Consider the following 27,643-nt stretch of genomic DNA (forward strand, 5'->3'; position numbering starts at 1 on the left):
CATCACCATCATCACCATCATCGCTTCACCACCGCCGCCATCAGCATCAACATCACAATGACACTGGCAAGCCTGTACTGAACAGCTGTTATGTGCTAAGCACTGAGCACCTGGCATGTACTATGAAATGGTTTATTCTGTAATTCCTACTGGGGCACAGAGAGGACGAGCAAGTCGCCCAAGTTCACACAGCTAATAACGATGCGGCCAGGATCCGAGGGCAGGCGGTGGTGCTTTTCACCACTGCACTGAAACTAGGAGAGATTTCCCAGTCACATTGCCTGCAGGATGATTCTGCGAGAGTGGCCGCTGACAATTCCAGCAGCTGTCCCACGTCATGTTAGCTCCCGCAGGATTCCAGAGTGCCCCAAATCACCAGCCCCCTGCCCCTTCCCTGCCCACTGACGCCTGCACTGCAGACAGACGGGAAAACGTAGCCCGCCCTTCTAAACTGCTCTCTATGGGAGCGAAAATTAAATCACAGCTCCCAAACTCCGATTCCAAACATTCCTCACTGGACAGCACACCCGACTTCGCAAATTCTTCACATTGCTTCTTAACAGCTGAATTCCAGACTTTGGGGTCCCCCGGCAGTGAGTGAGAAAGCTGGGTGTGCTGGGACGACAAGACTCCATGTCCCTGGCAGCCTGCTTGTCCTTGTCACCTGCAACGCTCCTGTCGCGGTCCCTCTTGCCGGCGTGTACGGAGAGTCTCAGGTGCCAGGCACAATATCTTAGTTTTGCTGTTGATTCACTAAATCCTCCCAGCAATCAGTTAGCAGAGAGATTTCTTTAATTTTGCTGATGAGGAAAACAGAGTGAAGAGAGACGGGACATTTCCCAGGCCCGTGCGGCCACACACGGCAGAGCCCACGTTGACACGAGGCGTTGTGAACACAGCCCTGCTGTCCCCAGGACCACCCTCGCCGCCTTGGAGTCTGCCTGTGAAGTGTGTGGTGGCAGTCCCGCCCCATGACAGGTAGGGAGCCCCGGTCCCCATCTGATGACTGCCGAGGCCAGGGGTCTCGCAGGACCCCACGGGGCCCACGTCACTGATATAGGACCCGCTGGGCTTGGATGATCCCAGGTGAGAGGGACCATCTCAGCATCTCTCATCTTTCCCTAACTTGGCCTGGGAGCTGAGGCCCCTGGCTGTCTCTTCTAAGAATCCAGCGTCACTTCCCAGAATTAACATTTCTCTGCATCAGGACACACATATTTTCCCCCCTTTAAATCTGTTTTGCTAAACAAATTAATCTCACACCAGATTATATTATGAAGAACCACAAATCTTTTCCAAGATAAGCATCTGTCGAGTTGGATTAGCAACGTCCAATGCACTGTGAATTAATTTGCTAAGCCCTATAATGGTGTCCCCGGCATTTAACTTTAGTAATATCAAATACAATTTGGAGCAAATGGGGACTTGCTTTCTCATCCATGTCTGTATAGTAAGTGACGTATACAGAGGAGATGACAGTAAATGAGGGCAGCAGTAAATTCCATTACGATGATGGTTTGTGAGTTTATTGAGGTAAAAACAAATGCTTTGTAAGCTGCTCCCGGGCGCCTGGCACAGGCCTGTGTGTGTGTGTGGATTCCAGAAGAAGGTACAGGGCCGGGAGGGACCGGTCTTTGGGGTGGCCCGTGCAGGGCCCTGCAGACTCTCCTGCCATGCGCCCAAGCTCACGGCCCCATGTCCACGGCCTGGCGTGGACATAGAGCTGGGTTTTCGTTTCACAGTGATGTTTCTCTCTAGGCAATAGGCGCTCGGAATGAAAACCACAGCTCTCTCATTCCAGTCAAGGGAGAAACCAGGCCACGGAACAAAGGCCAGCCTTCCATGGAAACCCGTCCAGCCACTGGCCACAGCCCGCCCGCCAGGATGCGGTCTCGTGCAGAGGCCAAGTGCAAAGGGACCCGGGGAGCGAGTCCCCCTTCTCCCGGTTTTTGAAGCCCTGGCTGGGGCCCATGGAGCCCAGACCCAGAAGAGGTGGAGAGGCGAGCGGGGGTGACGGCCGCCCCTCTGTGCCCTGGAACGGCACCGCCCCCTCCACCGGGTTAGCCCCGCCGCTGTCCACGATGCGCATGCGCAGGTCCGACCCACGCACCTGAGTCGCGGTGGGGGCGGGGCCACGGCCAGGCCACGGAGACAGCGGCGCTGGAGGAGGGTGGGGACAGAGGGGCCCCGGACTCTGCGTTTTCCCCAGCTGGTCACGGAGCCGGGTCCACGCGGGCGGCTACCGGTGAAGGGGCGGGCTTCGGCCCTGGAGGATTTTAAGGGCTACTCCTTTCGAAGCAGCCGAAGGAGGAGGTGCAGGAGGAGGGAGCGGGGCACGGCAGGGTGACGGGCCATGCGCGGGGACAGCAGAGGCGGAAGGAGCGACGACGCCCGCCCCGTCCCTCCTCACTGCTGCCCCAGCGGCCTCGGCCCTTCCCAGCTGCACAGAGCCACACCCTCCAAGGCCAAGATCCACGTGGCCCCGACCCCATCGGCTGCGCCCCACCTGCCCCCGAGCTGGACCCCGCAGGGACAACGCGCCTCCCTTCAGGAAGGTGTGGCCTTATGTCCCGCAGGACTCGGCGGGATCCGACACAGCTTCGGGGGGCAAGGCAGGCACAGCAGCCCCTCGGGGCCGCCGCTCGGGGCGGAAGCTCCCCCTGTGCCTCCCGGCCACCCCCTCCCAGAGCACGGCCTGCGTCTGCCGCGGCGCGCCCTTCCCACGGCGGCCCTTGGCCTTGGCCACGGAGAAACATGGAGCCCCAGCAGGAAGCGTCACCCAGCGCAGCTCGGCGCCCCTCCCGAGCCACGCCCCCCAGGGCGCCTCTCGCCCCAAGCCGAACCCAAGCCAGAAAGAGGGCGCCTACCTGAGGTCTCCCCCAGAATCCGCGGGGGCTGGGTGTCTTTCCCGCTGTCTCTGCTGGGACTGGTGGAAGGCTCTGTTGTGCTAACCCCAACCTGGATCCTGCTCCTGGGGTCCAGGGCCGCGGTGACCCCCTTAGTCTGCAGCGGCACGGAGGTGGCCGTGGCGGCCGAGGCGGTGGTGCTGGCGGGCGCCGCGGTGGTCCTCCGCGTTTGGAAGACGGAGCCCGTGGTGGGGCCGGACGCGCCGGGGGCCGTGCCGAGCTCGGGGGCCTCCTCGCCCGTGGGCCCCCACGCGATGAACTCCGCCTCGGTGGTGGGCCGGCTGCCGCGGAACTCGAAGCCGCTGAGGCCGGCCGCCTGCAGGTGTCTCTTCCCCCTCCGCAGGAGGGCCTGCTGGTCTGCGACCGCCCCACCGGCCACCGCGGGGGACGGGGACGAGGCCGAGGCGCCCAGGGACGGGCCGGGTTTGGCCGCGGCGGGGGGCTTGGCGAGCCCCCCCTTGGGCACCAGGCCGGCCACCTGGTCCCTGGGTCTGTGCGCCCGTCTGGCCCGGGGACTCTGCATCGGCCCGTGGCTGCGCTCCACGCGGGCCGGGCGGGGGCTCCACACGGGGGCCGGGACCCTGGCCGGCTGTCCGCTCTTCACACTCCACAGGCGCAGTGGCCGTTGTGGCGGCCGGGGCAGCAGCCGGAACTCGGGGCCCGGGCCCAGGGCCTCGCACGCGGGCAGGTCCAGCGCCAGCTGAAACATGGCTATGAGCATCCACGTGTGGCTTCGCAGCGGGCAGCCCGGCCAGCGGATCGACATGGACCTGCGTGGGAAAGGGAGCAGCGTCAGTGCGGGCCAGGGTCACGGCGTCACCCCTCTCCACGGAGGTGGGGACCCCCTCCCGGTAACACGGAGGCGGGGACCCCGTCCTGGCAGCAAGCGCGAGTCCCACCCTCCGCCAGGGCCCAGTCGGGTGCGCGCCAAGCAGTGTCCTGAAGGACGGTCCCAGCCATTGTTCATCAGTGCTGCCTCCCCGGCCCGCACGTCACCTGCCACGTCTGTCCACAGAGCCAGCAGCGCACGGGGCCGCAGGCCGACACCCCGCCACCCGCGGCACGGGAGGAAACCGAGTCCCAAGACCCCGTTGTCAGCTGGCGGGACGACCGCGAAGGCCCCGCTCTGTCGCCGGGAAACGGAGGCGTGGGGAGCACGGAGGTCGTGGGGAGCACGGGGGGTCGTGGGGAGCACAGGGGTCAGCAGGGCACGGTCCAGGCCAGTGACTCTAACCATGCAGCCTCTGCTGAGCTCTGCAGGGACAGGGCTGTCCCCTCCCTGTGCCGGTCAACCTGCCCGGCCTCACCATGCCCTGAGCCCCCGCCACGGCCCCGTGCTGTGTGCTCTCCGCGCGCATCTCAGCCCAATATGCACGTTTCACAGCAGCCTCGCGGCCTCGAATGCCTTCCCGGGAAAGCTGCTTGTTTGGGGCGGGCTCCGATTTTGCCCAGGGAAGTGCACCCTGCTGTGGGTATGTGGGGCATGTGCAGACGCGCCCACTCTGCCCAAGTGAGCCTCCTGTCCGCCCTCCGTCCGGGAGGCCGCTGACCCGCCTCGGCTCGGGGAGGCTGGGGAAAGGGCGGACCCCAAGCAGGCTGGCTGTGGTGGGCCAGCTCTCCGTGCGGCTGGGCTTCTAGGGAGATGGCCAGCCGGGCGCACAGAGTGTCATGTGACCAGCCAGAGCTCTGGAGGGCCACGTGGAAGGGAGTGGGGACCCGGCCCATGTGCCCCCCTCCCCCAGCTGAGATAACTGAGAACCGGGTGCAGGCACCATTCGAAGTCGGCGCCTGTCACCGACGTCAGGGCTGAAAGCTGACAGGCGCCCAGGACCTCAGCGAGTGGCGGGCGGGGGTGGGTGCGGGTGCTCGGTGCGCGAAGCCCCCCCACCCCCGAGGCAGCACGGCAGCTTGGCTCTGCGAGGTGGGCCGCGGCTTTGGAAGGGAGGAAGTCGGCATGCGAGTGTGAGTCACCGTGTCAGCGCGTGTGTCTCGGGACCACGTGTCGGTGAGTGTATGTGACTGTTGATGTGTGTGTGTCAGTGTGAGAGTGAGCATGCCCGTGCAGCATGCCCGTGCACGTGCCCCCCCATCCTGCACGCGTGCCCCCCCACACACGGGGCACACCAGGCCGGCCCTTCTCACTGGCACTTGGGACAGTGCTGGTCCCCACGGCCATCGGCACGTGGGAGGAGGAAACGTGTATTAACGAGCGCTAATTACCACACAGCACTGACCCCCAAGTGACAGGCCCCGGTTTTTCAATCAGAATGAAAGTGCTTTGCTGCAGAAATTAGGGACTGCTTATTATGCGAACGCCTCCACACTGATTTTCTGCCGGTGTGCAGTTTCTCAGCACCGCCAGCCAAGTTCGGTGCAGGGACCAGGGCCCCCGACACCGCACAGCCAGATCGGGTCGGTGTGGAGCCCCCTGCGCACACAGCACAGCCCCTGCGGGTGCCGGCGACTCAGTGGGGCTGAGCGGTCGGAACCTCTGCTTCTCCCCCAACTTTGCACAAATGGACGAGAGTCGGGCCCTTAGGGAAATGAGCCACCACTTCAGGCCGCGATGGTGCCTCAGCCCGGAAGACACCGTTGGCATCCCCAGGCCTCGCCAGGTACCGTCAGGCCTCACTGGGCACCATGAGGCACTGCTGGACACCACCAGAGTCCACCAGGCACCACTGGCCTCACCAGCTCCCACCAGGCCTTATTAGGCCTCATGAGATCCGCCAAGCCGCACCAGGTATCACCAAACCCCACCAGTCCCCACCAGGTACCACCGGAGCCCCATCAGGCCTCACCAGGTACCATGGAGTCCCATCAGGCCTCGCCAGGGACCACCAGATCCCACCAGGCCCCACCAGGTACCACCAGACCCACCAGGCCTCGCCAGGTACCACCAGGCCCCACCAGGCAGGCCGAATGAAGAGCGGCCACGTGCAAACCTGCCTGCTGTCAGCACTTTGAGAAATATCGCCCCAGGACATTAACACAGCAGACCTGAGCCTGCGCTTGCCTGCCTGCCCCAGCATAACTTTACACACAGGATATTTCTGTCATTTTTCACCAATCATAAGCTGTAATTGGTTACCATGGAAACCCCCTCATTTCCACGCCACCCAGCTGTTATGCAGAAAAACCAACCAGTTTCGAAGCTGGAAAGCTCGGTTTGTTTTTTCTCTTTGGGTCCAGGTTCTTCCTTTCTGAAGCGGCGGGTTGTTCAGGCAGAGAAAGGAAGGTGGGCAGGTGAACCGGGCAGGACCGAGGCCCCGCCCCTCCCCCGGCACCCAGGAGACACGGCTGGCAAGGGAGCCCCTCCCACCAGAGGCCAGGGCCAGTCGGTGTCTTGCGGTCGAAGGCCCCAGACCCTCTGCTGTGTGGCCAGGCGCTCGGGCCTACGCATGCCATGCAGCCTGGTCCTGGACGCAGGTGGATGGCTCCCTAGGTTGAACCTGCATCTCGGCATTAGAGGACTCAGGGCCACATGTAAAGTGACCAGTGACCTCTGTCCTCATCCTTCTCGCCGGCATTGAAGCCAGGCAGGACCCCAGGGATGCTCCACGCAGCACAGCACTGGGGGCCCCCAACTCCACACTCGTTTCCAGAAGAACACATTTTTGGAGGACCACTCACAGCCTTCGTACCCCAGAAGCCACCCCTGGTGCTGTCAGCCATTTCTCAAGATGGCAGAGAAACCCCACACGTCCTCAGGAGGGAGGCTCGGGCTGCAGACGATGACATCGCTACCCGTCATTGCTGGCACCGAGGAGGCCAGGCCATGACGCAGGCACGTGCAATGCTAGCACAGGTGGTACCGGCTCCCCCAAAACCCGGCGGCACCCACAGACCCCTCCCACAGACCCCTCCCGAGCACGCCCCCACTTCACGCCCACGAGGATGGCTACAAGCAGAGAGGCGGCCAGTTCCGAGCCCGGGGTGCAGTGGAGGGGATGTGGGGAGACGGGAACCCCGACGCGTTCTCGGTGCTGCAGCTGTGGAAAACAGTCTGGCGGCTCCTCTGGAAGTTCCCACCACCCCAGCAGCTCCGCTCCTGGGTGTGATCGCGTGTCCGCGCAGAGACGTGGGCGCGGGCGTTCACGGTGGCGGGGAGTGGACGCAGCCCCAGCGTCCGCCAGCGAAGCATAAAGACGATGGGCAGAGCCGTCCCCGACGTGGAAGCCAGTCGGGCCGGAAAACCCAGCACTGGGCTTGCTCCGACGCCGATGCACCAGAAGTCACTGCGGCGGGCGGACAGGCCCACAGCCAAAGGCCACGTGTCCTGCAACCCCGTCCACAGACCGCCGGGAACCGGTGGATCCACAGAGACAGCACATTAGCGGGGTCCGGGCAGGGGCAGGAGCCATAGGGAGCGACCGCTGAAGGTCACCCCAGATCACGGACTGCTCCAGGTTCTCTGGCACCACTGCCCTGGACAGAGAGGCCTGTGTCCCCGAGGCCAGCGGACCGCCCTCGCAGGACCTCTGGCGCCAGGCACGCTCAGAGGCCGCCTCTTGCCCCTGTGCCCAGTTGCCCGGGCGGCGAGACCGTCCCGGCATTAACGGTGGTGATGGGCACACAGTCTTGTGCCCACATTAAAACCACCGCACCGTGTGCTTTAAGGAGATGAATTTTGGGGGATTAAGTTATATCTCGAGACATGGACGTGTGCGAGGGTGGTGGAGACCGACCCGTGAGGTGTCGCTGCATCGCCTCCCCGAGCTGCGGGGGCCCCACGGTGAGCCCACGCATGGCGGAGACGTCTTGGATCCGGCCATGCGGTCCTCCCCGGGACTCGCCGCCCGTGTCCGCAGCCGTGAAGGACAGGCCCGCGCGGCTCTGGACAGCGGCGTCCAAGCCCTGAGGTTTGAATGAAGACGAAACAGCCCCCGCCCGCCACCCGCCACCTACGGCTTCCAGCCGGGACTCTGCTCTCTTCCCGTCTGCGGCTTCCCGGCTTCTCCCTCTTTTAAATTTTTATCGAATCTTTTTTCCCCCAAGAACAATTTAATAAGATTCAGCTAATTGAGATTCAATTCGATACCTTCTGTACATTTTCTTCACTGTCAATTAGGGGAAACGAAGACATCACTCCGACCTAAGGTGGCACTTCGCCCCGACGGGGCAGCTGCGGCCACCTGCCCGAGCCCGGAGCTTGGGGCGCTGAGAATCTGGGCTGTGCTGGAAACTCACAAGGGAGCCCCGGGCCATCCCGGAATCTCCAGGATGGGAGGGGACCTCAGAGGCGTCCGTCCGGCCCTGCCACACGCAATCCCAGCACTGGGCGACTGCAGACCCCTGTCCCAGGCATCTGCTCTTGGGCTCGTCACCAGCTGGCTGGGAAGACAAGCCGCGGTCTGTCCCGTGCAGAAGTTGGCCTCGGCGTGGGCCGGTGGCCTCCGCTCTGCAGGCCCCCATCTTTCATTCTTCATAAGAGCCGGGGAGCAGGCGGGCCATGGGGTGTCACCTCTGAGAAGATGACACGTCCGTGATGAACAGCAGGTGGGCAGAGCTCGATAGGATTCCGGGACGTGTAGGGCAGAGACGCCGCTTCCGGCACGCGCTGGCTCTGGCGCCCCAGGCTCCTCTGTGGACGCCCCTCCCCGCTGCAGACACAGACGTCCCTTTCCCTGGGGACCGGGAGCCCTGGGGAGCCCGTGCTGAGCCTCCCGGCTCCCCTTCTCCAGACGCTTCCTGTCCCGACTCGCTTCTGTGGGCGGATTTGCTTAAATGAGCGTCATTTTGGTCTAGCTTTAGATTCGCAGGAACTGAGACAGGGCAGAGTTCCCGTGCGCCCCTCTCCCGGTGTGACATCCGCGTCACCGTGCTGTGTCTGTCACCACCCGGGAGACTCGCTGGTACGTTGACAGTCATGTAATTCCACACTTCATTTGGATTCCACCAGCTTGTCCCAACGTCCTTGTTCTGTCCCAGAGTCCCACCGAGGACGCCGCGTGACATTGAGCCGTCACCTCTCCTTAGGCTCCCGTGAGTGACGGTTTCTCAAGATTTCCCTTGTCTGCGATGACATCACGGTTTGGGGGCGTGCTGGTCGGGTTCACCGGACGCCCCTCCACTGGGATTCGTCGATGCCCTCTCATGGCTGGACGGGGCCCACGGCTTCTTGGGCGGAACCACGGGGCGCTGCGTGCTTGTCATCACGTCGTATCGGGCGGCCTGCCGGGCCCCTGACTTATTGCTGTGCTGCGGACCTTGGTCACCTGGCCGAGGTCTTGTTTGCCAGGTGTGTCTGCTGAGCGACGCCTCCCCCTCCCCACACGCCAGTCTGTGGATGCAGACCGGTAAGCGCAGCACGCACTCTCGGGGGGTGGGGGAACGCCCCCAACTCTAACTCTTCGAAGCTCACTTGTTTGAAGCCAGAACAGGCCGGAGGGAATGGACGGGACAGGTTCGAGGACGCCCCGTCCGAGCAGGTGGCGGGGAACGGGCGCCCTCTTCCCTTCCTCAGCGGCTGCTGCGCTGCTTCCTGGGTGCGTGCGGCTGCCAGGACAAGCCCAGAGCTCCAGCCCGCGGGCTCTCTCCCCAGGGACCTGGAGGGAGGCTGGGGGCAGGACGGCACCGAGCTCTGCTCCCGGGGTCACTCAGCGCTCCCTTCTGGAACATGACAGCATCATATTCCGCTCTTTGCAGACAGGAGACCAAGGGGCACAGGCGTGGGGTCCTGGGTGGGGGGAGCTCTCAGCCTCCTGAGAGCGAACCCCAGGCCCCAGGCTGTGACTGAGGGGACGGCGGTGGCCACGCTCAAGCCTGAACTTTGTGCCTCTTCCTCACCGTCCCATCCTCCCGACGAAACGTGCATCTTACCAGGAGACGTTTGCCCTTGGGCGGGAGGGGATGCCCGGTGCCTCGTGCAGAAGGCCCATCGCCCCTGACGTCCCCGATCGCAGGCTGCTCCAAGTTCTCCGGCACCGCCGCCCTGGACGGGGAGGTGTGTGGCCCCTGAAGCCAGTGGACCTGCCTCGCAGGAGGACCGGGCGTGCTCAGAGGCCGCCTCCCTCCCCGTCCCCCATCCCCAGAAGGCCTCCGGCTGGATTTCAGGAGCAGAGACCTGCCCCGCCGCCACACACACACCGACTCAGGGACACAAGGCCTCTGGGTCCGTCCCCAGAACTGGCTCAGGAAGGAGCGCACGTGCTTTGGGAAAGCAGTCGCTGGTCCAGTGTCCCAGGGAGAGGTGGTTCACTTGCTGGCATCCCCAGCCAGGTGCCAGCGTGACGACCGGCCAGAGCCTAGCTCCACCTCGCGACTCCAGACTCAGAGTGCCCATCCCTTCAGGAACGGCACGGGCCTAGGGGTGTTCCTCCTTGGTGGCCCAGGGTGACAGGTGCCCCCGTCGCACTCGACTCACGGAGACGGAGCCACATAGCAACGATGGCTCTACACTGGAAAGAAAGCTCCGGAACGAGAAGTCTCTGGCTCCCATCCCTTCCAGAGCTCGGGGTCCGCTGGGTGCCCACGAGCGCAGGCCCCCCTCCTGGGTCCAAGACTGGGAGGCGCTCGGCCTGCATGGCCCAGGGATGCGGCTCCTGTTCCCTGCAGGCGGAGGGGGGACGGGGCCAGCGCCCTGCAGGGAGGTGTGCTCGTTGTGACGTGGCCCCTCCCGGGGTCGGCACAGGGGTGCTAGGAGGACCTGAGCACACCGAGAACGCGCGTCCACCTAGCGGCCACGGCGTTTGACGGTCTGGCCAGACAGCGGGGCTCCCTGGCTGGAAGGAGCAGGGACGGCCAAGTCCCAGCACTTGGGGCCCGAGCGGCCTCGGCCTCGACGTGAGCTGCGGCCAAGCCCCAGGGAGAAGAGGGGACGAGGCGAAGTGGACGGGTCCTGCCCGACCCTTGTCCCTGGAGCACCGGTGGGTGGGGGGCTCGCCCCAAACCCCCATGACACGGACAACACCAATATGAGGCCCACAAACGAAGGGGCCTGGCTGGGGGTGCAGCAAGGGGCATCGGTCCCCAAACTGAGTTTAGGATTCAGAGACTCGAGGTATCTGTGCTCAGGAGCTAGGGCCCCAGGGTCATGGGCTGAGGGACTGAGGGGCTGGGGACAGGGACGTGCTGGGGACAGCAGAGCGAACGGGAAAGCTCCCTATCCCGTGAGGAGGATGGCTCTGCCCAGGGAGGGGCGCCCAGGCGGGCACTGGACCCTCGTGGTGCTGCCTCCGCCCCCTCCCCGCCCATCGGGGGTCTGGGCCCCACACGTGTCAGGGAGCTGCGTCACAGGCTCTTGCAGAGAACGATGGCCCGGGCACCCTGCGTGCCTTACAGTGGACACGGCGCGTTTATTTACACGCTCGGCGCTTCCTGCCTGGCCTGACCGTGCCCCGGGGACACCAGCAACGTCTGCAGACACTTCTGCCTTGGGGACGTGGGCAGGGGGTGCTGCTGCCAGCATCTCGTAGACGGAGGTCAGGGCGCTGCTAGACACCAGCGGTGCACGGGACAGCTCTGCAGTGACTCGCCGGCCGAGCCCGCGGCGCTGGGGCTGAGGAAGCCTCCGGCGCCCGTGTGGTCTGCTCTCCCAGGCCTGGCCAGACGGGAATGACCACCTTTGCCCCCAGGAGGAAAGAGACTCGGAGATGACTGACTGACACACGCTCCAGCGATGGCACAGTGCCAGGTGACACCAGGGCTCAGGCCAGCTGCCTGACTTCCAGTCCTGGCGCTGCGATCCCCATAATCGCTCTGTGCCTCAGTTTCCCCACCCGTAGAGTGGGATGAACACGGTACCCACGGCGCAGGGTGTCACGGGGTTCGTAGGTGCTCAGCATCCGCGTGATGCCTCCGCGCCCCCTCCCCCCGTGGCCCTGGATGGCTCCGGGGGCGCATCTCCTCCCCGGGGCGCTCCGAGCGGCGTCCGCAGGGCTGGGAGGCGGAGCTCGCTGCTGCACGGGCTGCGCAGGTGCGGGACGAGGCTGAGCGGCAGCCACGCGCTGGCGTCTGGTTGCCCGGGCAACGTGCCCGCGAGCATGCCAAAGGAGTGAGGTGGTGACAAGTAGTAGGTGGGGAGCCCTGTGGGTGCCACGCTCTCTCCCGGGGGGTGGGGAGTTGGGCTCCTGCGTGTGACGTTTCGGCGCCGGCAGCTGCAGCCGGGTCACTGGTGTCCCTCTGCAGCCATCGTGCAGTGGGGCAGCGAGCAGGCCATCCAGGACCGGCGGCCCCGGGGAGTGCCCTGGCCCCGGGGGTCCCCTGGCTTCAGCTACTGTCCCTCTAACATTGCGTCTGTGCCCTCTCTGGCAATGCCCAAGACATGACCAGCAGCTGCCCCATGGCTAGGCACCTCCCCAGGCGAGCCAGCTGCCCCGGGCCATGCTGCCCACGCTTCTTCTGCCAGGGGGACGAAAGTCTGAGACGGGCCCCGGGCCCCCAGCACGACCTCGCCCATAGCGGGTCGGGCACCATCTCTTCTCCACATCCCACTGGGCAAAGGGGCAGAGTGGGCCGAGCCCGACACTAACGGGAGTTGGGCGAGGACTCTGCCCTCCGGAACCTCCCGGAACCTCCCCGACCAAAGTCAGCTCAGAGCAAGGACTCTCGGAAGGGCCTAGAAGGGCAAAGTCGATGCCGCAAAGCCCCGGCGGAGGCCCAGGCCTCAGGTGAGAATCACCTGGTCAGGAAGAGAGTGGTCACAGATGCTGAGACCCAGGTGCCACTGCAGAGCCACTAACCAGGGTCTCTGAGGACCAGGCCCAGCACCAGCAATGCTTTCGGACGCTCCGTAGGGTCACCCAGGGTCGAGAGCTAAGAAACGTGGCCTAATCCTCTCAGACCGGTTCATCCCAACTTTATATCCATTTTTGACAGGAGACAGAGGCTGGGGTCAGTGGGGGGAGAAGGGACGCCGAGCTTAGGGCTGGGGCCAGGCGACCCTGGGGACAAGGGTCCCGGGCAGAGCACACGCATACGGCAGCTGGCGCCGGGCGTCACGGCTCCTTCTGGAGCCCGGCTGCCCTCAGCCCGGGTGTCCGGCCAGGGAGCCGTCCCAGACAGCGCTCGTGCGATCCCGAGGAGGGACAGGCGCCACTGCGGAAGACACGTAAGGACACCGGACGGCCCAGGGCCAGGCGGACAGAAAGCTGGGAGTGGGTGCTGACGGGCCCAGGGCCGAGCCTCGCACACGCACCGCCTCACGCTGCCCACACACCCCCGCCCCCGGGAAAAACGTCCTGCAGGAGAAAGAAGCACAAAAAGAGTGTCCGTGTCTCCTCTGGAAAGACGCGCCACCAACGCGACAGGACACTGGGGACGCGCACGGACGGGGACGTGCCCGGCCACGGGGGCGCCGCGCCCTCCTCCGCCGTGTCCGGGCGTCTCAGACACGGACCCCAGTGACACACGGCTCGTTAGTGACAGCCTCATCCCCGAAGAGCGGACTTGGAAGAAGAAACGTCGCCGGCTCCCAAAGCGCCCACGGAAGCCCCCTCCTCCGTGGGAAAACCTATTTTGGTTGCGTTGCTACCGAGCTGGTGCGTAAGAAGCTCCGCACACCGCACACGCGCGGGCACTTTGTAAGCCAACTCGAAGGCCGGACACAGTGAGCGGGCCGCTGCCTCTGGGGACGGACGACAGGCAGGGCTGCCACGGGCTCCGCGGGTGTGCGGGGTACGACGTCGGTGGACGTGAGGAGGGCGAGGCATGGGGGGTACAGGGCCAGACGGCCACGGGGAAGCCGAGGGGTCCGGTCACCAGCTCTCCGGCGGCGTGGCCTGGGCTGGGCCCTTCATCTCCCCGGGCCCTGTCTCCTGCGGCGGTCACGTGCCCACCTCGAGCAAGGGGATGTGACAATGACAAGATGCTGGCACAGCTCTTAGCAAAGGGCCCGGCCAGCTTGTTAGGAGTGAAAAGCGATCTGGACTCCGGCCTCAGGAGCTGAAGGCAGAGCAGCTGTGGTCCGCACAGGCGCCCGGGGCGGGGGAGGGGGAGGGGGCCCGCTGGGGCTGGGACCTTGATCTCACCACTGGGCTCCAGCCGACCCCGCCCGAGCCACCCGGCTCTGACCTCCAGATGCCCCGGGACCAGAGAAAGCTGGGGTGGGGAGCGTCCTTCCCGGGCGTGACTGTTCAGAGGACTCAGGCGGCTGAAGGATCGGCCGCGGGCACATCCGGGGGCAGACTCGGGGGGCGGAAGTGGGTTAAGAGCTCGAGGTGGGTGAACGAGGACCGGAGATCGCAGAGGTTCTGAGCCCGGCGGGAGGCAGCAGTGTTGGGCCAGGGGCATCGCAAAGGAAAGACAGACAACCACTCGTCAGGCGGCTGGGGGAGGGGTCCCTGCAGCCTGCCGGTTGTGCTGGGGGTGGGGGTGACCCTGAAGGTCCTTCAGATTTGGGGAGCATGAGGAGGGAGGATGCTGATTGAACTTTACAGTCAAAAGGAGCTCCCCCCACTTCAGGGGACTTGGGGAGCCCAGAGGCCCTCAAATAGCCTCTCTGCTACCTGCCATACAGACGTCACCATCCCCCAGTCCTTTGCACCTGAGTGTGAGTGAGGCCGAGGTGGCGTGGAGCCTCCACAGGGGCCCGAAGGCCGCAGGGGTCTTGAGAATGAGCACAGTGGGTGGGGGTAGCAGGGACTGTTGGGGGCTCCTTGGTGGCCCGTCCCGTAATCCCCAGTCCACAGATGGGGAAAGAGAAAACCATGACTTGGAAAGAAGCAAGAATTGCCAGAAGTACATGAAATCATCCACGCGCATCCTGCAATGTAGGTCAAGTTCAGATTTATCCCCGCTACAGAGAGCTGCTCGTTCCCGGCAGGAGGGAGTGGGAAGGACAGAGGCTCTGCCTCCTCCCCACCCACGCCCGCCTCCGGCCCAACCTCAAGAGAGAGGGGAGCGCAGGCGGGCTGGCCGATAATCGCGCATCTATAAGACGCGGTGTACACACGCAGACGCATTACTGTTAACACGCGACACTCATGCACGCCGCGCGCATTACGTAATACGTTATCACATTACCGCGGTATTAATATCTATAAGGGGCATGGCTACGCGCTGGTTAACACGCAAAGACGCATTGACACACGCATGCCACGACCATGCAATACACGCATCACACGCATACACCTCCATGCATCATGCGCCACGCTAATAATATTACACACACACAAACAGGGACATCAATACCACCCCGCGTCATTACCGCATACACATCTTCACGCATTATCACACGCGCAATAATACGCATACACAATATTATCTCACAGCACATGCACACACACGATACACAATATTGGGATTTTGGCCAATATCACGCTGCGACACATAATCGGCTGGTGGCGGCACTTCATGGTCAACGTTAGTACACACACGGTGCACACACACACAGCTACATATTCATTACTAATAATAATATCGAAGATGCGTTGCTAATAAGAGCCTGCCATATATATCGCCGCTGCGATGCTATTATTAATGACACACTCATGCTTTGCAATACACCGACATGTACACAATTACCACCGCATCATTGGCAATAATACACACAGGGACACACACGCATACACACATACATACATTCATGCACACTATCACACAGTCAAGACATCACCACACACATGCACACATTGGGACACGTGCATTGACATATTCATGCACATGCACATGCACACACACACACACATGCACACACACACAGAGCACAACGGCGGTGGGGACGGTGAAGCAGGAAGTGACAGCTCGCCCTGAGCACAGCAGTGGCTTCCAGGACAGCCATGTCCTGGGCGCTCACGGGTCCCTTCCAGGTCCTCGTTGGGCCAGCCCAGGTACCCCGTCCACGCCCTCTGAGAGAGGCGCCCCCACGTCTCCATGTTACCAGCGAGGACATGGACATTTCAGAAAGGTCAGTGCACTGGCTCAAGGTCACCAGTGGGCAGTGTGGCAAGGACCTGGCCGCGGCCTGTGGGACTCGGAGTCCGCTTTACGGTCACTCAGCCCGACTCCCCCCAGGGGCCTAGGTGCAGAATGAGGCGCAGGCAAGCAGCCAGCCAGCTCTGCGGTCAGAGGGGGCCGGGGAAGTCCTGCCTCTGCGGACGCCCTGCCCTAACCACCGCCCTCACGGCTCCCCAGCCTCTGAGCACAGACGGTGACGGGGAGCTCACTCCCTCCAAAGAGCCCTGAGCGAGCAGGGACGGCGGCCCAGCTGAGGAAGCCTCCGGTGCGATCCGCGGATGGCGTCCTGCGGGGTCTGCCACGCGGCGGACTTGGGACTCACTGACTGCTGAGCTGTGCTCCCACATGCAGGTGGCAAGTGCCCTCACACTCGGTCTCACACGAACACACGTGGATGCACGTGGCACATGCAGGCGCACGGAGGCACACCCACCCACTCGCATGCTTACACACAGGCACGCGTATGCACGACGCACAGAAACGGGCGCACACGCGCGCACGGCTCCCAGCCGCCCCTTCTCCGGTTCTCCGAAGCCTCCTCCGGTGGCGCAGCTGTGAAGCCCACGACCCCGGCCACCTCATCAGACACGCATCCTCTCGCGTGAATCTCCACGTGCTGTGTCCAGGGCTGGGCGCGAACACAGCTTGGCACGGGGCCGACGTGACGGCCGCTGCTGGCGTGAGGACAAAACGCCATTAGTTGGGGCCCAGCCAGCCAGGTGGCCCAGGCAGGGGCCGGCACGTGGGGTGTCGCAGGGGTTCTCGCCAGGAGGTCTGGGGCACTTCCGGAAAGCCCCAAGGCTGGGCAGGAGCTGTGACTTGAGGGGGAAGAAACCTGTTTTCTGGGAAAGCTAAGTCCCCAAACGCAGGGTGCATGGACCAGACACCGAGGAGGCCCCCACGCTCCGCTCCGAAGCCTGGCTTCAAGCTCGGTTGGTTCTGCGTGGAAGTCCCTGGCTCGCTGCTGCTTACTTCCGAGAGGAACCGGGCTGCGGACACACGGCCTTCGCCACTCCAGAGGGTCCCCATGATTCTCCGCAGCTTCTGACAGCTCCGCGCGGTGAGCGAGCGGTCTGTGACAGCGCGTCTGATTTCCGTCTGAGCTCGAAGCTCCCGAGGGAACTTCCGACATGGGCAGGGCAGGGACACCATTCCTGCTGTGCAGATGGGGACGCCGAGGCCCCGGGTTGCCAAGCGGGCGACCCTCTACCCGTCCCCCAGGGAGGAGAGCCCTGCAGCCCGAATGGCGGGCCACCTCCCCATGAGTCACCCTTGCTCTACCTGCCCCCTCGGGGACCGAGGCTGGTTCTCCTGACGTGGCAACTCTGTCTCCCTCTCCCTGACGCCCTGGATGCCCAGCACGCATGGGGTCAGCCTCACGTGGGGCAGGAAGGGCCACTGCAGCCCCAGGAAGCCTCGGGACTCCTCCAGCCCTTGTCCCCTCCCCCCGCCACCTCCTAGAAGCCCTGCATGATGATCTGTCCTCACCTTCCTCTCCTCCTGCCCCCCAGGGGCCTCCTCTGAAGCTCAGAGTCCACCTCCACCAGTGCCCACCTGTGCCGCCCTGTGACCGCGGGCTGGCAGCCCCCACGGTCAGGTGGGTCTGCATCCTGGCAGCGTCTCAGGGGTTCTCGGGTGGAGGAGAAGGATGCTGAGGTGGGGAACACGGTCACAGCCTGAGGCGGGCGCCGATTAGGTGTGATTGTTATTTAACATTAATTACGCTTTATTACTGATGCTGACTATGCTTCTTTTTACTTTTAGCCAATTATTCTGCAACCATTAGTAGCTCCCGTGATGGGTGCTGGGGACCTAGGAATGAGGAGGTGACGTGCCTGCCTTCTCCGACCCAGCACGCAGCTCAGGGTCCGGCTCCAATGTGCGTGCGTTCACGTGCCCACCTCGAGCAAGGCACGTGAGCGGTCGGCCATTCACGAAACGGAGGAATGAGTCAGGAGCTCGCAGTCTACTTGGGGAAATGGCCACTTCATCTGACAGACGACCCAGAGGCAGGGTGGTCAACGTACCAAGGTGGATTCAGGTCTGCCTGGGTGGGCCTGGAGGGCTGCTCGGAGGAGGTGATGGGTATCAAACACCCAGGAGACATTTACCAGGGAGAAGACATGGGAAGAGAGAGAGGATGGCACAACTTGATTTGTGGGGTCCCCTTGGGGAGACACACACGGTCAGGGGGGCTGGCACAGAAGGCGGAGAGTGGGGACTCCCAGAACTGGGGACCCCGGGGCGCATTAGGAAGCCCCCTTCAATAGTCGCCAAGCACTTTGCCCACGGCCATCGGGCTGGGTCCCGACACTCAGGAGCTCAGTCAGTCCCCACAACGACCCACTCCCGGTGCTCGGTTTCCTCACAGTCGGTCGGGGGTCAGTGACCTGAGCGCATGCAGAAGGAGGTGGCTGGGGTTCAGGTCCCGGCCCTCGACCCCCGGGGGCCCATGCGCACCCTATAGCTTCCTGACACACACTGGACAAATGATCCCGGGGCTGGGGGCTGGGGGCTGGGGCAGCGACGTGGAAGCCACCCGGCCCTGAGTGATCCGGCCTCGGCGCAAACGTCTCTCCCCCGGAACACACCCCTGCCACCCCAGGAAGGCTGCGCCCAGCGCAGTGTCCCCCACAACACAGCTGCTGTCCTCTCCCCAGCCGGGCGGCCACCATGGCCCTGGTCTCCACGACAGTCAGTACCCCGCCCCCGCGCAACGCCCAGAACACGACGGGCGGACGGGCGGGTGGCAGGCGCTGGTGCTTCTTCCCCGTGGTGGGACGTCCCCGCGTGTCCCCACCTGGTCCTGGGCACCCCCTGAGCAACGGTTGTCACATGATTCAGCTTGGCGAGCACCGGCAGTGGCCCGAGAGGGCAAACCCCACAGGCGAAGGTCCTCCGTTCCTGAGGAAGCCCCAGATACGGAGGGCAGGTGCCCCCGCCACGGCCCCAGTGGTCTCCGTCCCCCTCCACCTCCCCTGGTGCCATTTACCCCGCGTCCCCCACCAAGGCGAATGCGGAAGAGACATTAGTTATCTACAGTCTACAGGGAAACCACGACCTTGGGGAGGTTGGTCCAGCATGGCACCCAGGGGCGCGGGCCTCAGGGTAGAGGCCTAGCACCAGGGGCCGACCCCACACTGGGCATGCGAGCCGTGGCCGGTCCCCACCCCAGTACCGATGGGAGGCGAGGCGGCGCCCCTACGCTTCCCCGAGCCGGGCGTACGAGGCTGGCTCTGCGCGTCGGCTGACTTAGCTGTGGGAGGTTGCAAAAGTGGCCCGTTCTCCCTTGGAAAAAGCCCGGGCCTCCTCTCGGCGGTGAGTGATTTCATGAATTTCTGGAGCTCTCAGTGACACGTGCTCACTCCGATGATGGCACTGAAAATGGAATACTTTTCTATGCTTGTCAAACGGACTCTGTACAGAGAGAGAGGAGAGACTGACGGACGGACGGACGGACGGACGGACAGCTGTCTGCTGAGGGGAAGGCGCCAAGTGCCAGGGCCTGAAGGGAGGGCCCAGACGCCTGGCTCCTGTCACCAGCCATTTCTTCGTGGCGGATTTGCCTCACAGCAGACTGGCGGCTCCCTGGCCAGCTCGGGGGCGGGGTGCAGGCAGCGCCGGTGCTGACCTAACTCGGGGTGCTGACCACCTGCCGTGAACCCTCTAGAGAAGCGGAGACTGACTACCTTTTGCCTGGAGGCTGAAATCCTACAAGCAGGGCTGATGAGAGTCAGCAGGTCAGGCTGAAGGACCAGAGGTGACTTCCGGAAGGACAAAGGGACAGATAGACCAAGGGGCTCATCTGGCCCCAGAGCCAAAGGCTGGGGCCAGGCTGGCGTCCTGACGCCAGCAGGGAAGGGCAGGAAACCATTCTAGAATGACGGTCTGTGCACCTGAGCATCTAAGCGCATCTCCTTTGTGAGTCGCCGGCGTCGAGATGGGCGGGCTGGCAGTGCAGGAAGAAGCCCCTCCCACTGTCAGGTGACAAGAAAGGCTCAGAGGGTCACCTGGCACGGGGTTACCTGCTCCCTCGAAGTTGGGGAGGGACCCAGGGGACAGGGTTTATCATTCCATTTACTCATTGAAGCCAAATAACTATGTAGGGTGCTCTTTCGGAGGGGGTGGCTTCTGGGCCCCAAAATAATTAAGGGACTGACCCAAAATCTTGGAGAAGAAAGGGAATGTGAGCCTAGTCCCCTGAGCATCTAGCGGGGCAAGGAGGCTGGGCATTGAGGTCGGGAATCTGAACCTTGAAGGCCAGCAGCCCTGGGGTGCGACCCCACTCAGCCGCCCCCGGGCCGTACCTGCGTCTGCTCCTGAGGGCCTCAGGACTGTAGGTGACGGAAGCTGCCCAGTGGGGTTTTCAGAGAGTCGGGATGGTGGACACAAAGTCTCTGGCACATAGTGGGCACTCAGCATGACGCTGTCTTTGTAGCGGGTTGAATGGCAGCCCCCAGAGGTATGTCTCTGTCCCGAAACCCCCAAACCTAAGAAAGTGGCCTGATTTGGGGAAAAGGGTCTTCGCAGCTGTGTTTAGCGAAAGCTCTCGAGCGGAGGTCCTTCTGGATTATCTGGGTGGCCCTGAATACAATAAGCGTCCTTGCGAGAGAAAGGCGAAGACAGGGCTGGAGGCAGCGGCCAAGGCCACGGAAGACAGAGGCTGGAGGGGCGCGGCCACAAGCCCGGGACGCCCGGAGCCACCAGGAGCTGGAGGAGGCGGGAAGGACCAGCCCCTAGAGCCTTCGGCGGGAGCACGGCCCTGTCCACCCCTGGAGTTCGGATTTCTGGGCCCCCGAACTGGGAAAGAATGGCTGACGGCTGTCTGAGCCCCCACAGCCCCGTCTGTAGTCCCATTTTGGGAGCAGCGCCTAACACAGCTGTGACCATCTTAGAAGGGGCCACCGAGGGGAGGAGAGCCCGCCGGCTTTAAGGAGGGAGCGAAGACGAGGCCGTCATCTCTTCAGTGCGGCGGCCATCACCTCCAGCGCCCGTGCCCGGCACGTGCTTTTGGGGGAGATCCTGAAGGAGAAGAGGACCTGACTTCTGGGTTTCAGTCTGGGTTTGACGGGTAAAACAGGGGGGCGGTCCCTACAGGAGGGGGGCCTCCCGAATGTGGTGTGTTAAGGGGCCGCCTCACTCCCTCTGTCTGTCACCTGACACTTTCTCCCATCCCCGACCTGGCAGAGGCTGCGATGATAAAGCAAACAGACCTTCCGCCCTGTGGCCTCAGGTTGACCAGATGGCTGATTGCAGGCCTCTGAGAGCACCTGCCCCCACAGTGTGGTGTGCACCAGGGGACAGAGGGGACCTCACAGTGCTCCCCATGACAGCACCAGCAAGCGGCCTTCATCCAGCCTGTCTGTCCCCTGCCTGGGGGAGGGGACGCAGCCCAGAAACAAGGTCTTGTCCCTGGTCCCAGGAACGACTTTCTGCCAGCAGTAGCTCGAAGACAGAGAGGTTGCATTTGGTGATCTGCCACCAGGCTCCCACGAATTGCGAGACACAAATTGTTAGCAGCTTGCAGACCATTTGCAAATAAGCCATCGCAGCGAGACACTGAAGGTCCCCCTGAATGAGCGACACGCAAGCTCGTTTCCATCCTGTCTGCTCGACGCGTGTTCCATCAAAGGGAGGCTGGGCAGGTAGCCTTTAGAAGGCAGAGATCCGCTGATATTTTATGTGGAATTATACGAATGGAACTGTTTCTCCATTTTATGATTGAATTAGGTAATGTATTGATGGCGCAGAGAGAGCCAAGGTTATGTCCTTATTTCCATGATTTATGGGCCAGGAGCTTTTCACAGATCCTGGTTCTGGACGCGATTGCGCTAACATGTGCCTTCGGTGCCCAGGAAGGCTGGCTGTCACACCCGCATGGGGACAGCCGCCGGAAGGTTCTAGGTCACTACCACGTCCTCCAGAGAAGCTTCAAGGGGAATCTCCGGCAGCGGGAGGCTGGAGTTGCCGTGGGTCCTTTCTCCTCCCGCCGTGAGGACTTATGACAACAAAGGCAGGGGACGGTCACCTGCGGCTGCCATCCTCTGAGGCCACCAAAGGGCCCTGTGGTCTAAAGGGAGACTCAACTGGCTCTCCGGGGAGCGGGGGCCGGGGCCGGGGCAGGAGAGCTGACCGGACTGTGTGCTCCTGCCTCCTGCCTCCGCTCAGGCCTGTGCCTGCTCGGCAGCTACGAGCAGCCCCCGGGCCAGTCGAAGGACCCACGCCTCGGCGTCCCCATCTATGCAATGACAGGTGCCCACTGTCCCCGCTGGTTAGCGCGCAGCCACAGGTGCGTGCGAAGTCTCCTCATCCCCGGATCGTGCCCCGGAAAGCGATGGACTCAGAATGTCCCGGGGCAGCAGAGAAAGTGCCCTCAGCCCTGCGAGCTGTGCGTCCAGCCTTCTAGACCCTTCTCACGCTGCATCTGTCCAGGCTCCACCCCGGCTTCCCTGAGGGCAGGGACGGCCAGTGCCTCATGCCCACTCCGAAGCTGGCATATGAGCAGTGACCTCAAATAGAACGGAATGGGCGAGCAAAGGGGTGCGCGGCAATTCCACCTCAGCCAGGAGAGTCTCACGCAGGTTTTCCAAGCTCTGTGGCCAGAATCTGAGCAAGCGTCGGCAGGAGGAGCCAGCACGGTGGCACCCAGCATGGGGAGTGACCTTCCCTACGAGGTGCCGGAAGGGCATGTCCCACATCTCTGCTCTCCGGAGTCTGCGACGTCAGACTTATTTGCCTTTCAACACATCGAGGTCACAGAAGGTCCACTGACATGGCAGGCGCTGGCTCGGAGGTCCACAGAGGGGTCTCCAGCCGGTGGCACCAGCATCACTGAAACTGGTAAGAAATGCAAGTTCTCAGGCCGCACCCCAGACCCACGGACTCAAAGACTCAAAGAATCTGCATTTTTACAAGCCCTCCGGGGTGGCGATGCTGGGCTCGGCGGCCGACGGGGCTGTCGGCTGCCCATCACCGACCTCGTGCTACGGGCCGGGGCTGAGCAAGGTGATCGACACAATCCGCCCCCGCTGCACCCGCACGACGCTGTTATTAGCCCCGTCCTACAGAGAGAGGGGCTGAGACACAGAGAGGGTGAATAGTGCACCCACGGTCACACAGCAGGTAGCCGTCCAGATTCGAACCCTGGCCATCAGAGTCTGACCATTAATTCAGAGCTGGGACCCTGGCCGGCGGTGCAGTCAGAGCCTGTGCACTGCCCGCTTGGCCGGCAGAGGGAGTGCTGGGGGCCTGGGCCGACATAGGTCAGGGGTCTCGCTCAATAAGATGCAGGCTTACTCTTTACCAAACCATCATTATCATCATCGCCATCATCATCGTCATCATCATCGTCATCATCATCATCATCATCATCATCATCATCATCATCATCACGCCCATGTCTGAAGCCCCATGAAGGCTGAGCACGGCCCCAAGTGTCATGGGGTGGGGCACAGGAAGCACACAGGCAGTCTTAGGTCTAAGATGATGGCACCAAACCAGGCAGGCTCTATGCAGGTGCCATGGAGCCACCTGGGAGACAGAGCTGGAAACCCAGGGACAATCAAGACGTGAGCTGGTCAAAGGGTGGAAAGCGGAGGAAAGCTGGTCCGGGGAGGCACGGGTGGCAGTGGGCCTCGCTGGGGCTGGAGGGAGGGAGCCACACAGGGGAGGGTGGAAGCTAGCCAGGGGGCCAGGCTGGACTGGGGCTGGACAGAGCAACCCCGAGCAGTGAGATGCTATTCTAGCAATGCCGACCAAACTAGCGATAACAGGTCACCATTCATGGAGGACCAGCACCCCGGGGTGCCGGCACCCCTGTCCTGCGTGGAGCCTAAGCCGCGCGCCACCTGCACGCTCAGCACCTCCAAAGGGGGGAGAGTTCTGCGCATTGCCAAGCCGTGGCACCTGAGCGCCGACAGACGCCGGTGTCACCAATGGACTCACAGCCAGACTTCCTTGGTTGATCCTGGCCCTGTCCCCTCCTGGCTGTGTGGCATTGTGAACTTCCCCACTCCATGCCTCAGTGTCCTCCCCTGTATAATGGGACCACTGTGGGGTTACTGAGGACAGGCCATAGTCCAACGCTCAGAGCCGTGCCTGCAGTGGGCAGGCCGGCCACCACCCGGCTGTCGTCATTGCCTTTATTTGCAGATGAGGAGGCAGAGGTAGAGACCCTAAAAACCTGCCCAAGGTCGCAGCCGACCCACGGCCCTCGCTCAGGGCCATCAGAGCCCAAGCACGGCCTCCCTGCTCACGGCCTGCTTCTCCCCTGGGGAGGCGGGTGGGAGACGCAGACGCAGGGCCCGCCACTTAGAGAGGTCCCCCCTTGGGCCCATGAGGGAGCGCAGGGCTTTGTGGGGACGACAGTGGGGACGAGAGTGGGGACGTTTCCACCCCAGGGTGGCCCCTGTCTAAGGACGTCCCCTCTGCCCTCTGGGCGTGCCTGGGAAGGGGAGCAGACGTGCCACACGGACAGAGGCACAGCCCCGAGCCCCTGCCCTCGGGCGCAGTGTGCCCGGCGTCCTGGCCCTGACCTGGCAGATGTTCGGCCTCCTTTCCTGGGCCCAGGCTGGCAGGTGGGGACGCGGACAGCGTGGCCGGTTGACACCCCTCTCCATCACAGCCCGCGGCCGTTCTACGCACTGCCCATGCCGCCGAAACTCGGAGGCCCACACAGTGCGGGCGTTCAGCGAGCTGCGGGTTAACACTGGGCCTTTCATCAAACTGTCTGAAATAACACTTGATGTTTGTCCAGTCTAGACAAAGGGATTTTGTATGAGTTTGGCTGTTTAATCTAAAAACTGCACCTGTCTCTTTGATTTATTTAACTCTCCCCCTCAGGATTTAAGCCAATAACGGGGGCTAGAAAACACACCCTTTCAAACAGAACTTGCTCAGAAGTTTATCTTTACAATATTTCCAAATCCACTCAAGTTCTAATGTCAAAGTCCGATTATTTAGCACGTATGTTGCGTACGTTACCAGACACTACACTACAAATCCGCGGAAAAATGGCCCGTTTCTACGCCTTTTCAGCCCAAAGTCCACATAAAAACGCCTCGGGAAAGATGCTCGTGCTGGAATCCGAGCTCCTAAGTGGTGCACTTCCTCGGACTTCACAGTCCTGCTGTGATGCAAACGACTTTTGTAGGTCGATAGATAAAAACGCCAGTGTACCTGGAAATGCAGCGGCCACTCCCCTTCTCCAGCAGCTGTGTCCGCCCGGCGTTTGCACCGGACTCGAGGGTGGCTTTGCAGAAACAGTGGTGGCCTGGATGGTGGCCAGAGACAGGGCCGGCAGGACAGCGCTCTGTGCAGTCCTGTGATGGTCATTCGTTCACGAGCGTCCACTGAGGCGGGATACCACGGGGACGGAGGACGGCAAAGCCCACCACCCACGACACAGCTCCTTCCAAGCCTCTGATCCCCATGGGGGTGTGCAGCAGGATGAATCATGTGCCCCCAAAATTCATGCCCACCGGCACCTTAGAGTATGACCTGATTTGGGAATAGGGTGTTGAAGACATGATTAGGATGAGGTCATATTTGATTACGGTGGCCCCTAAATCTAGCGACTGGTGTGAAAGGTAATTTTATGTGTCGACTTGACTGGGCCATGGGCACCCAGACATTGGCCGGACGTTACCCCAGGCATGTCTGTGAGCGTGTTTCTGGACAAGAGTAACGTGTGAACCAGCAGAGTAAAGCAGACTGCCCTCCCCCTGTGGGTGGGCCTCGTCTAATCAGTTGACGATGTGAACAGCACGAAAAGGTCTGAATAAGAGGGACCTCCTGATAAGGGGACACCTGGCTGCTTGGAGCTGGGACACCGAAACATCAGCTCTCCTCTGGGGCTCAGGCCTGCTGGCTTTTGGACTGGAACTTACACTGTCGTCTCTGCTGGGTCTGTAGCCTGCCGACTACGGAGCCTGGGGCACGCCGCCTCCAGAATCACGTGCGCCCATTTCTACACCCGATCTCTTTTCACTTATGTGTGGATACGTAATCGCGTCGTATATACGTATGTAAATGTACGCATCTGCGTAAATGCACATGCACGTGTGCAGTCTAAGCCGCTCGCCACCTGCACACTTAGCACCTGCAAAGGTGGGACAGTGAGATGTGTCGCAAGCCGCGGCATCTGAGCGCTGACAGACTCGGTGTCACCAGAGGACAGTCAGCCAGACCCTCCAGATGGATCCCAGGATCCCGGGCCTGGCACCCCCTGACTGTCCATACGCATGCACGTACACACACACACACATGCATCCTATTGGCTCTGCTTCTCTAGAGAACCCTAATGCAGCTGTGTCTTTATAAGAAGAGGAGCAGGCACACAAACACACAGAGACAGAGGCCAAGATGGGAGTGACGCCACCTCAAGCCAAGGAACGCCGAGAACGGCCAGCAGTGCCCGGAAGCAGGAAGAGGCAGAGAAGAGTCCTTCTTTAGAGGCTTCATAGTGAGCACGACCCAGCCGACCGCTTGATCTCTGACCTCTGGCCTCCAGAACTGCGAGAGAACCAACTTCTGTGTTTTTCAGCCCCTCGTTTGTGGCACTGAGTTAGCCACAGGAAACTGGTCAGCTGGGGTTGCTTATGATCTGAGACCCCAACCAGAGTTCGAGACATGGGATCATTCATTCATTCGTTCGTTCATTGACCCATCAAATATTTATCGAGTGCCTACATTTTGCCTACTCTCCTTTTCCTGGATTTGGGGACACAGGATGCAACTGGCCGCCTTCACAGAGCTTACATTCTAGGCAGAGGAGACAGGCAAGGCGAAGTCAGCTGGAGCGTATCGTGGATCCGATGGTGACTGGATCTATAGAGAGGAAGCAGGATGTGAAGTGTCTGAAAGCGGGTGGCGCCTTTAAGGCCAGAAGGAGCTGGGGGTGGGCGGCACAGAGCCGTCTCCCAGAGCCCAGGTCCTTGTCAGCCACTTGCCTTCGGCCTTCAGGCGTGAAACAGGTAAGGGCATGCACATCTGACTGTGTGGTCCGGAGAGGTGCTGTGTGGCCTTGGGCGAGTTACTGAGCCTCTCTGTGATTTGGCTTTCTCAGCTGTCGAATGCGGATAATGCCGGGGCTGAGCTCACCGAATTGCTGTGAGGACGGATGAGATCCTTCAAGGCAGGGGCCCGGGGCCCGTGGTCCTGTCACATCTATCATTGTCAGCAATGATCTGGAATCCGCAGACAAGAGGGATCTGCCACGGTGGCGGATGGTTCCAACGGTCCCTGCCTTCTGGTGTTCACACCTCATCTACCCCACTCCCCCGGGAGTGGATGGGACCACGACTCGTTTCTAACCAACAACAAACGGCAAAGGCAGTGACGTCATTTCCAGGACAGTATTACCTAAGATTCGAGCATCCATCTTGCTAGGGGACTCTCTTTGGCTGGCTTGGGAGAAGCAAGCTGCATGGTGTGAGCTACTGTTTGGAAAGGGCCCCAGGGCAAAGAACTGGAGCCAGCAAGAACCGAGCCCTCAGCCAGGCAGCCCCCAAGGGACCGCGTGCTGAAAACCGCCAGGTTGGCAGTGGACCCCTCCCCAGTCCGGTCTCAGATGAGACCGTGGCCCCGCCCGCATCCTGACTGCAGCCGTGCACTGTACCCAGCTGAGCCAGGCCTGCGCCCCCGACCCATAGAAAGTATGAGATAAGAAACGTGTGCTGTTTTAAGTCCTTGAGCATGTGGCAATTCGTCACAGAACAACAGCTAACTAATACGAACACTGTTCATCTTTCAAAACAGGCCGGCGGGCACCGTGGTGTGCAGTCCGGGGCCAGAATCACTGACGTCTGTGACACACTTTCTGTACCAGACACTTCTCGGTG

At 62.3% G+C, this 27,643-nt stretch overlaps 1 protein-coding gene across 1 annotated transcript in view; it reads right to left on the bottom strand.

Moving 5' to 3' along the window:
• The window catches only part of AJAP1 (adherens junctions associated protein 1), a 100,329-nt gene that overhangs the window by 47,681 nt on the left and 25,005 nt on the right, over positions 1-27,643 (bottom strand). Inside the window, exon 2 of the mRNA XM_039842366.1 lies at positions 2,868-3,676. Coding sequence (XP_039698300.1) covers positions 2,868-3,676 — 809 coding nt within the window. The remainder of the gene's footprint in view (positions 1-2,867; positions 3,677-27,643) is intronic.

This window comes from Pteropus medius, unplaced genomic scaffold, assembly GCF_902729225.1.
Source record: "Pteropus medius unplaced genomic scaffold, Ma_sr-lr_union100, whole genome shotgun sequence".
Classification (NCBI taxonomy): domain Eukaryota; kingdom Metazoa; phylum Chordata; class Mammalia; order Chiroptera; family Pteropodidae; genus Pteropus; species Pteropus medius.